Source organism: Cryptomeria japonica, chromosome 4, assembly GCF_030272615.1.
Source record: "Cryptomeria japonica chromosome 4, Sugi_1.0, whole genome shotgun sequence".
NCBI lineage: Eukaryota > Viridiplantae > Streptophyta > Pinopsida > Cupressales > Cupressaceae > Cryptomeria > Cryptomeria japonica.
The window spans coordinates 609,783,697-609,795,516 of record NC_081408.1 but is presented as its reverse complement, the minus strand read 5'-3'; the positions used below and the strand labels follow the sequence as shown (position 1 = coordinate 609,795,516).

Genomic DNA, 11,820 nt, shown 5'->3' with positions numbered 1-11,820 from the left:
GAACCGCCCTAAAAGACGAATTTCCTACTGACCAAAACTGTTTATTTACAATTTTGCTTTGGCTTTCCTTATTGTCAAAGAAGATTAAAAACAAACCCTTTTGAATCATTCTACAAAACGAAAATTGATACCCTAATTTATTGACCCACACATCTTGCAACCATTTGTTCATATCATAGTGAGATGGTAAGTTATTTACATCAAAGGCAGCAAAAAAAATTGATGAATCCCGAAGTCTAGAAATCTCCGAAGAAATGGCAGAGAGCATGGAGTCATTAGGTTTAATGGTGATGCGTTTGGAGGAGTGGACCTCACCTTGTATTGGTGCGAGATTGGTTTCATCTTCATGGTGGAGAGTGGCTTCGAACCTTGCATCTTCTGGGAATGAAAACCTCTTGCCCTCCACTGCTTAGCTGAAGGTTTTTTGCGGCTCCCGAGCATTCGCAGTTGGACAAATGGGTGGTTTAGGGTTGGTGAAACCATCTTTATTCAGCTTCATTTAATGCAGGAGCGGCAATAAATGACTTGAGGGCTTCCTAGCAAGGCCAAGGACCCCTTGCATGCGGTAGCGTACTGCAACCAGCGGCACCACTGGGTTTCGAGCCCTAGTTACAGAGCGCTCCCAATCCCTTCCTATCGAATACTAAATTAATATTTTAATAAAAGAGTTTTTGTTTTATTATTAATTATTTGATTAAATTCAAATAATTTTTAAAAAATCATATGAATATTCTTTTAAAAAAAATTAGAATAGATCTTTTGAAAAGGTTATAGTTAAAATATTCTATCATATTTAATATTTTATTTTTTTTCATAATTTTAATATTTTAAAAAAATTAAACAATATAAAGCCTTATATTCTTCACCTTTCTTTGCCTTTTAGAATTTTTTTTGGGAAATACGGCAACAAAAATATTATTCCATGGTGTAAATTATAAATCACCTCTTTTTGACCATTTCGACCAAATCTTCTTTTGGCTCTGCGAATTTTCCTCCTGATCAATTATTGAACCTGTATGCGTTGTCATTCACCATGCTATTAAATAACTGACCACTTTACTTTTAAGAAGTACTAGATAATATGTGTGGGGCAAAGAAACCAAGTGTCTGATATTAGTCGAAGCTTCTTTTCACATTGCCCATCCCTTTGAATACGCTGAATGACCACAAACCTGTTTTTATAATATTTAATATCTTATACTTTTCTATATTTAATACCTTTTCACATTGAGCGTAAATCAGCTTGACCATCCTTTTGAATACGTTGAATGGAAAGAAAAGCTTCTTTATTCTTCACCAAATTTTCTTATCTTTATAGAATTTTTTTGGAAACATCAAAGAAACTATTCCAAACTCACCTCATACTCTCCTAATTTTGATATTAAATACCAGTCTCGGCTTTTCTTACATTGCCCCAAAATCAGTCTTGGCTTTGCTCCATTTGGAAAGAATCCTCTTTACCCTTTGGCCAAATTTCTGTCGTTTGGTTTTCCCAATTGATCAATCTTTGTATTAGGGCATTAAATACGTCAGCACCCTTTTCCTTTTACCATAGACAAGCTTGAACAAGAAGCATTTATAGTCTCGGCTTTTCTTACATTGCCCGTAAATCAGCTTGAGTCTTGACCATACTTGTGGATAGGATAAATGGAAAGAATGACCACCCAGCTGTACAAAGCAGCCGTGTCGGGCGAAGTCGCAGCACTGGAGGAGACGATGCAGAAGAAGAATGTTAATATTTGTGCGCAGGTTTCCCACAGAGGAGACACTGCTTTACATATATCTGCCTTCCATGGTCGTAGAAACTTCGTGGAAAAGCTTCTTGAAAAACCAGATGAAGAATCAACGAATGAAGAGCAACGACATAGTTTCTTGAGAGCTCAGAACGAAGAGGAGAACAGCGCTTTGCACGAGGCTCTGAGAGGAGGAGATGATGCCCAAATCGTGGAAATGTTAATCATAGCTGATGCAGAGCTCGCAAGCATTCGCAACAACAAAGGCGAGTCTCCCCTCTTCACAGCAGCCACCTATGGCCGTTCCAATTCACTCAAATTGTTATTGTTAATTAACAGAGATCCTCGTTGCTACGCAAGATTTGACGGCCAGACATGCTTGCACCACGCCTTGTTCTATCAGAAAGAAGGTACTATTGAATGCAACTTAGAATAGATTTTTAAGTTTTTTGTTTTCAGTATGTCTAACTGGTTTCAACACTTGTCTCTCATTATCATCCATCGTTTTATGTGTTCCTTTCCTTCAGAGGCAGCTAGGACACTAATACAAAAAGCCCCTCAGCTCTGCAAACTGGCGGATTACTTTTTGGGGAGGACACCACTGCATATGGCAGCCTTATATGGGTGTAGCAAGAGTATTGTTCATAAGCTGTTGCAGTGTGATACTTCTTCTGCGTTTACAAAGGATAAAATCAAACAACAGACTGCACTTCACTTAGCAGCACAGCAAGGACACACGGATATTGTGAGATGCATACTCGGGTTTGCAGAGGACTGTGTTGAAATAAGAGATGAAGACGGTAGAACTGCTCTCCAATACGCTGTTGAAAATGCTAAAGTGGGTGTTGTGAGATATTTGGTGTCTTTCGCAAGGGTAATTAATATAGCTGACAAGAATGGATACACTGCGCTAGACATAGCAAATCAAAAGTTCGAAAAAGAACCATTGTCTCCCTACTTTGCAGTGCGTAAAACATTTTCTTATTTTCACTTGCCAGTTATTTTGCTTTCAATATAGTTTTATATGGAAGCCTTATGATTAAACCGCATTGACGTTGCTGCAGATTTGGTGGTTCCTCAGCGGCAAAAATGGGATGGCAGGAGTGGAGGCGGCAACGGCAAACCAGACAAGAGAAACATCAAATCCATTTCCAAGTGATGAAAAGTATTCGACAAAAATCAACAGTCTTTCTGTATGTGCCATATTGATTGCAACGGTCACATTTCAGGCGGCCTTCACCCTGCCAGCACATGATGACAAGGAGAAGAGGGCCCTGTCCGCCCAGATTTCTTTCCAAGGTTTTGTATTCTTCGATTGGCTGGCATTTTGCTTTTCAATGGCAGCAGCAATCCTTCTAGCCTACGCAACCTTTTTCCGTCGCCATCGGAGTTTGGCAGTTGGTGCAAGCGCAGCTGTCTTATCAATGGCCCTCTACAGCATGATGATTTCATTTTCCTTGGCCATATTTCTAGAGCTCAGGAAAGAATATTATAAGTTGGCAGTTTTCTTCTTTGGTGCAATGTTTTTGTTGGCCCCCATTGTCATGAGTGTGATACTTGCGGTGTTGCATAATGCCATCGGTTTTCGAGTCTCCGAGTTCATCCGACCAGGGAATCCGTGCAAACGAATTGTCCGCCTTTTTTAGTCCAGGCAATCTATAAGAGATTTTCCAAGTCAAAATTGATAATCTAGGTGTTTGTTTATTTTTTATTTTTTTATGTGGTAGAAGATTTGAAGTCAGTATCATCTATATTTCTATGACATGAATTATGTCAAATTGAAATTGATCATGTAAGTGTTTATCTAGTTGGTTTATGTAAATAGTACAATTGATATTTTATATCTTTATCATATTCTTCACTATTCCACTATGTGATATCTATTCGACTAATTTGTTTCTATTATAATTTGGTATTTAAAAATATTAAAGTTAATAATTTTTTAAAATATTAAATAAGATAATTATTTTTTTAGTATTAACTTATTTTAAAATATTGTAGAGAATTTTAATTTTACATTAAATTGTTTTATAATATTTGTATAGTTGAAGAGTTTTGCCTTGAATCGTTTTTATGATTATAAAGTTTGTTAAATCAATGGAGTTAATATAGACAAATGTAATTAATATGAATCAATGACTTGACCAAAGTATTTTTAACAAGCAACAAAGAGTAGAGATTATAATAAATCGCATGACAAAAGAATACAGTGCACTAAATGAAGGTTATGTGTTAAGGAATATAAATATGTATCATAGACTTAATTCATAGTCATAGAATCGACTCCTAGAGAAGTTCAAGCTTCCACTTCCAAACAACAATCACAATGAGCACATCTATTTTTATATTCCTATGCAAGTGGAATCCAATGTTACATCAAATTTATTCTTCTCTATTACTGCAAATGTTAACTACACATTCCATCTCATTTTAATTTTATATTTAGCATTGTAGTTATTTAATTTATATCACTCCAAGTTGTTTTGATTAGATAAAATTGGGAGAGGTCTAAACCATTTCATAACTGTCACCAAGGCACACAAAAGAGAGGAACTCACATTCAATGAGATCACCACAATTACAAAACCAAAAAAGGAAAAACCCTTTTATGAAAAGACATTTTTGGTGAGAGCGTAAAACCGGTAGGAAAAAGGGTTCCAACACAACAAAATTACATCATTAGAGTAGAGGGGTTTAGGAAGGAACCCCAAACTATCTTCTTGAAAAACCCCTTAGCACAGGAGCCAAAGCAGCAAAGTGAATAGTCAACCGGTAGCAGGTTTTAAAAGGCTTCTCACAACCTTTTACATATAGAACCACCTTGAATAGAGGCCTCGTTGAATAGGAAAGAAGACTACAAAAAATAGGAGATGCCCAATGACCTTGTGATCACAAGCTCATCATTAAAAATTCCTACAGACAACACAACATGGACCACCTCAATAAATCTGTTATCAACAATACCATTAACCAAAATAACCCCTCTAAACAAAGTAGCTAGGACCACCTCAATAGGCTGGCATTGACAACAAAGAAGTAAGAAAGGTACTCGGCATAAGAATCACCATTCACATTCAATAGGAAAGCCTTGTTATAACCCCCCACCTCAATAGGAGTGTTTGTAAAAAATAACTTACCAAGCTTGCAATAGTGAGTTATAAGAAAAATGTGGAAAAAGACTTCAACACAACCAACCTCCATAGGGCCTTCAATATCCTAGGTAAAATATCCATAGAACAGAAAAAAGTCCATACCCACAACAAGAATAGTTTAGACTTGCAATTGACACCCGAAAAAGTAGCCTTAGAAGCTTAGGGAGGCATAGACTAAATCCTAGGATTTGAAAGAAAGACCCTCCAAGCCAAGGCAAAAACAAAGTCCTACTCACCAAGAAAAGGGTGGTAACTGTCACGAGCCCTAATAACACACACTACCACCAGAAATAAAGGAGTTTACTCCTCATACAAACTCCATAAGTATCCATAAAACCCTTGAGGTAGGATGCTCCATATGATAATAAACACCTTGAACCCAAGAGTTCTAGCAACCACCACCAAAAAATGTACACTACCACATCCAAACCCTCGACACAATGTAGGAAACATCTTCATGCCCACAATAGGAATCACAATGACCCACAAACCTAGAATAGGGCATATGGAGGAAAAAATGTCCAAACACTGTAGAGAAAAGAGACACATGCCCACAACCAATGACCCTTCAAGCACAAACAACCCAAGAAAGGAGAGGATCAAAGCCTTTGAGGAAAACACCAACCAAGAAAGCACACAACCATGCAACCAAAACCTCGACATAAAGTAGCAAGTGACACCAAACCCACATCAAGAACCACAACAACCCACAAACCTAGAATAGGACACATAGAGGAAAACACAACCTAGTGCTATAGAACAAGGAAACACAAGCCAAATACCAATGTCCCTCCTAGTTTGGACAACTCAAGAAAAGAAAGGGTTAGCATTGCTTGTTTGACCCTCTAGAGAACACAAAAAAATAGCTAAAGAAGAGCAAGCAAGTCCCTCCATAAAATACCCATAGAAAAAATAGGGAAAACGACAAGCCTAAGCCCAACTAACCTACAGAGCCAAAAGATCTTGGTCATCTTCACCATCATTATTTGTCTCAACAACAACCTTAGAATCCTTGCTACAAGTTCCTCCTCTACTCTCGCTCGACATTCAAATTTATAAAACTTTTATACCACTCCAATTTATTATTATGTTAATCTAGAATTGATTATTTTAAAGTTGTATTCAATTATTTAATTAGTCTTGACAAATATCAGGATTAAATACCTTTTTTTTTTTACATTTTTGTTGAAGCAAATAAACATCTCTAAGGGTTTAATCTAAGGCTATACTTTTTCTTTACTTAAGTTTTTAAAATTTGAGTTACTTCTAATGTTATATTTTATTTTTAGATTCATTGGGGTTTAAATATTTTTATGAGAATATGACCATTGTAACTTGTGTATGGTTTGTATATACATATTATAGCATACTTTTATTCCAATAGATTCTCCAATAGAACAATTATCTTACCTTACATTTCCTTTTAGGTATTTTTCCTTATTTGAGCTACATGCACATGTCTCAAATTTTGATAATTTTCTATCTTTCATCATAGATTATCTTTTGATCCTTGATATTTTCATGATTTTAATGCTACGGATGAGGATGTACTCTCAAAAAATATGTATATGAATGTGTTTGTGTGTACGTATATCTTTCATTTCTATATTCAATGCTCCTCCTTACCATTTAAAGACAATACACTTGTTCAAGAGTCTCATATTGATCATACTTCAAAGTGTTATATTGTTGAGCATATACCTAGTGAAGAGTTTGATAATTTATGCCTAATATTCCATGCATGAGATTTTTCTACCTATATAGGTACTTTAAATTATCTTATAAATTATTAAAGATATATATAGTAAAATAAAATAATGAAACATCATATCATATCCGACCAAATATGAATCTTAAATATTTTTTTTCACAAAATATCATTCAATTAAGTGTTCTTAATTGTAGTATACCATTACTATAATTTAAATCAACAATATTTGAAATCAACAAACAACATGAGAAAAACATATTACAAAATAATTGTGTCTAGAAAACCTCTTAGAAAAAAACTCAACCAAGAAGAGAGGTCAAGTATATATTACCTTTTTTTAAAAATATTGTTAAAAAACACTTCCTTCACTCTTTTCTTGTCTCTAATATAACAACACCTATTAACCTATAAAATCTCAATGAAACAACCAAAATAGGTTACCTTACCACCATCTCAAGGCTGTAACTTAGAGAAATATTAGAAAACGGATATCATTGTGAGTTTTAAAAATGAAAGGTACATAATCCATGATAAAAACATGAAAAAAAAAAAATGTACAAATACTTGTAATTCCCTCTCAAATGTGTAAATTCATCCATTTTTACATCCTGAAAGATACAATCTCCATCATTTTCAAGAGCACAACTTAGTGAAGACAATGGTCATCTATATGGAAAATCAAAATTCACATTTCCCTCCTTTCAAGTACTCAAGGTTAAGTGATAATTAATTTTACCATATGTAATTAATTGTTACAGACAATGAATCCCTTCATATTTTATTAATGCAATTATAAACTATATGTGGAGTATTACTATAAAATATTTTTAAATCAAAAGATGGGTACCTAGAGAAACATGGACCAAGTTATTATAACAAATTTAATAGAATGGAATTTACAAGGTTGATGAAACCTTAATCCTAACAAAAGGAAGAACAAAAGTACTATCATCCATATTGTAGACACCCAAAATTGTCCAATCTAATTAAATAAATATTTTATTTATTTAATTATCTAAGCTTAATTCTTCTATTAATTAAATAAATCTTTATTTATTTAATTAATTCATTTATCCTCTTCTAGCCTTATTTCTCATTTAAATAAATACCTTTATTTATTTAAATAGCCCTTTTCCTAAATTAAATAAATATCTTATTTATTTAATTGATCCCACTTCTTCTATTAATTATATAAATCTTTATTTATTTAATTAATTCATTAACCTTTTCTACCCATGACACATGTCATTCATCTCTTAATTCATACACTACCTACCCCTTTCATTATTTTATTATTTCTTTTACCTACCCTCTAATCATAGCCGACCTCCTTTTACACCTCTCAATCTTATCCCTCCATTTCATATAGTGTCTTCTATATAAGGAGACGCTTCCTTCGTTATCAAACCCTAATCAATCATGCTAATCATTTTTATGCACTTGACTACACTACGCTTTTGAGCATATGTGATCCTACTTGCAACCACATTCCATTCTTTGTTGAGCTCTTGTGCATATAAAATCTGAGAGCAAATATATCAAGCAAGATTAATGGAGATAGGAAGAATGGAGATCCAAACCCTATTGGACATGTGATGGTATAATCTTTGTGATTTCATTTGATTTGCATTGTCTTAGGTAATCTTCATATGTTATGGTGGATCTTTGTTGTTGTTAGGCTAGGGTTTTGTGGTTGAATTCATTTAGCCTTTCAATATCGTTATTATTGTTATCCATTTTCACCATATACATTTTGGCACGCCCGATGGGACTCTTGTCCCTTTTTGCATTTAACATCCTTGTTGCAGATTTTGTGTTTTGAAGTTGCAGATCTGACATTTTCGACAACATTTTGATATTTCCTCGTCTGCGTATTTTTGGATCGCGTTTTTTATTTTCTGGTGCGTCTGCGACATCTGGAACTACGTCTGTGTTATCGACAGTATTTTATTTTGCAGATGCTGGAAACCGCGTTTGTGTTCCTAAATTGTGTCTGCGGTGTTTTTAGACGCGTTTGTGTCCAGAAGTTGCGTCTAGGTTTGGGAGCAGCGTCTGTGTCTCACAGAGCCGTGTCTGAGTCACAAAGTCACGTCTGTGTCGAAGGAAACCACGTTTGTGTGCATCGGTTTTAAATTTTTTTATTTTTTTTAGGTTTTCATTTTTCATCATTTGGTCTTGCATTTAATGTTTCAGATCTGATTTATTTTGAGCTAACATCTTCAGATCTAGCTAACGAAATTGGTGCAGCTTGTTTTGAAAGCAAAATCATTTTGTTGAAGGCCCCTATTTTCACAAAGTCTTTTAGGATTTAAAATTTACCTAACTTGTGTGCTTGCAGGAAGGGGTGATCATTTCAAACAATCCAAACTACTAACAACTCTTTGTTGTAGGTCCTTGGCAAGGGTTTTTGGATTTTTATTGTGTGCCTTGTTTTCATAGACTAGAAAACACTTCAATTGGTGCACTAAAATTGAATCATTGTCTTTTGTGTCTTGAGAAATAGGCTCTTTTTGTTTAATCTTTAGAGGGTCTGTCTTCCCGTGTGGTCATTAGGACTACTAGTGAGAAGAGAACGACCCAAGTGGTAGCGAGGAAATCCCACCTCTTCCAAACCACTATAAACAACTGTATTCATGGTGAAAACTATGGATAACATGTGCTGATTAGTTCATACCGACACTATGTCTCCCCATAAACCTGTTTGATCAAATTTATTTGATCAATTGTAGGGCGTAACCCCTACTAGCTGGGAGCCTTCTGTATTTACAGAGCTGAAAGTGCCGCATGTATGGCCACACGAGTGGATGCCCTTACTATCACCTTTTTATTTTAGAAGCCCAAATCCTTCTAGTTGTTGGGGCAAGAGGTCGGACCTTTGGTAGCGGCCCACACACATACAGTTCTTAGTAGAGATACAAAGTTCGCCACGGGGAGTTTTCGTGGGGACTGATGCTTGGTTGACCCGAGAAGTGAGTGCCGAGGGTGGAGCCAGTGAGGTCAAGCATCTAAGTATCCGCTCTGAATAGCGTAGCCTCGGGGGTAAAACCCCATGTGGGATCAACAACTATTGTCTTGGCCAGCCATAAGAATTGTACTTGACTTATTTTAAACATTCAAACATTCAAAACCAAATAGTAAAACATTGTGTCTTTTGTGTCTTCAAGTGTATGCAAAACATTTTTACATCAAACAACACACTTTTTTTGGAGTCATTTTGAAGTCTAGACACTTACAAACATTGGGTTCTCATCAACATTGTGTCCTCTTGTCACGAAAAATAGTCAAACAGTCAAATTTGGTCACAACAAAATGACTTCACAGATTGGAAAAAATTGCACAAATTTTGCAGAAACGCGTCTGTGTTTGACATAATAGCATCTGTGTTGTATAACCGCGTCTATGAAGGGCAGAAACATGTCTGTGTTTCCAGAATCAACAAGGCATTTTACAAAAATCTCAGAAGCACATCTGTGTTAGACGGAACCACGTCTGCGTCAGGAAATCACGTCTATGAAGTATACAGGTGCGTTTGTGATCAGGATTGAAAAAAAAACAAAAACTTTTACAGTCCAACAAACAAACATAGTCAGTTTCGGATTTCTTGAGCTTCCTAGGTCATTTCTCCAGGTTTCATTCAGCATTCAACTTGTCTTTGGATCTCACACAGTCCATCATTGCTTCACATCTCACATTACATTCACATTTGTCTAAACTTGAGTCAAAAGGTCACTTGCTTGTCCTCATCATACTTTGTCAGCACACTACATACAACAACATTTTGCTAAGTGGTCCTTCATCAAGGTCTATCACCTTTGGGTGTCATTTGGTCTTACTTAGAGTCAAGGTCAACTTACCTCATCAAGAGAAACTATCCTCTCTTTGGAAGTCACACCTACTCTACTACATACATACTTGGTCTTACACTTTAGACATTGCAAGTACACCTCAGATTCATTTACATTCCATCCATTTCTTGGTCTTCCATACTTTTTTCCATTTTCATCTAGTCCAACACATCTCGATCAATACCTAGTTCATGGTTGAAACCCGTCTTCAAAAATCTAGGAGAGAAAATAAAGAGGCTCAAGAGTGTGCAAACATGAGTGTTTATGAGTATGACAATGATGTCTTTTTCAATACTGATTATAACACATTACCTGACATGGATGCCTATAGAAACATTCCAAATGTTGAGAACATGGACACTACAAACAACAATGATACATATAATGACCATATGGACAACTTTTCCGTACATTCGGTAGATGTGGAAAAATCCATTATGAATCCCCATTTCAATCGATTGGTTGAGGAAATAATGAGGAGGGATAGACAATACTTCTTACAAATGATGGCACAAAGTGGAGCCAAGATACCTCATGATTTTGACATGTCTCAAATAATGGAAAATCGACTGGTGCAACAAACTCACTCCAACATGGATCAAAGAAGGCCTAATAGTGGAGGCAATAGAGGACCACATATGGTGCCTGAATCACCATCATCTTTGTTTCAAAAACTAGAGGTCCCACATACACATGGTCAAGCATATGATACTCACCTTCGTAGACCATTATGGAAGTCTTATGCAAAAAGATATGCTCAATCACATATCAATGCTAAGGATCAACCACCAAAGCAATTCGATATTCAAAGGCATGCTCAAAATTTGGACACAAGGAAACCCCGTGTCAAATTTGGGGGCAACACATTAGAACATGACATGCTTGTAGAGTATGGTATACATGCACAAAATAGATATGGTGTTCCTCAACATGAATCTATACCAAGTGGTCCATATACGTAGCATCACTATAGACCTCCTCCATATGAACATGTGTATAATCAGTATCATCCATATATGCAACATGCTCCTCCTCCAATTGGTGCCTCAAGCATGGGGTATGGTCCAAGAAGTCGATCTCCACCTAAGAGCAATTTGGAGCAACAAATCAGGGACTTACAAAAGAAAATGAAGGACATAAATACACCAAAGCCAACATACACAATGAGAGACATATGTCCCTATCCATTTGACAAAAGTATTCCAATGCCTCCATTTCCTACACACTTTGTGATGCCTAAGTTTGAAAAGTATAGAGGAAAAGGGGATCCTAAGGCACACATAAGATAGTTTTTCACAGCTTGCATTGAGGTAGCTTCAGAAGAGACATATTTGATGAGATTATTCCCACAAAGCTTAGGTGATCAAGCTATGGAATGG

The 11,820-nt window shown here is 35.8% G+C and overlaps 1 protein-coding gene across 1 annotated transcript; it reads left to right on the top strand.

Annotated features, from left to right (window-relative positions):
- Nucleotides 1–1,449: 1,449 nt before the first annotated feature.
- On the top strand, nt 1,450–3,454 carry LOC131032207 (uncharacterized). Its single transcript, XM_057963160.2, has 3 exons — nt 1,450–2,143; nt 2,261–2,697; nt 2,798–3,454. Exons 1-3 carry the CDS (start codon nt 1,648–1,650, stop codon nt 3,377–3,379), a joined length of 1,515 nt encoding a protein of 504 aa, XP_057819143.2. The 5' UTR covers nt 1,450–1,647; the 3' UTR covers nt 3,380–3,454.
- Nucleotides 3,455–11,820: the final 8,366 nt, after the last annotated feature.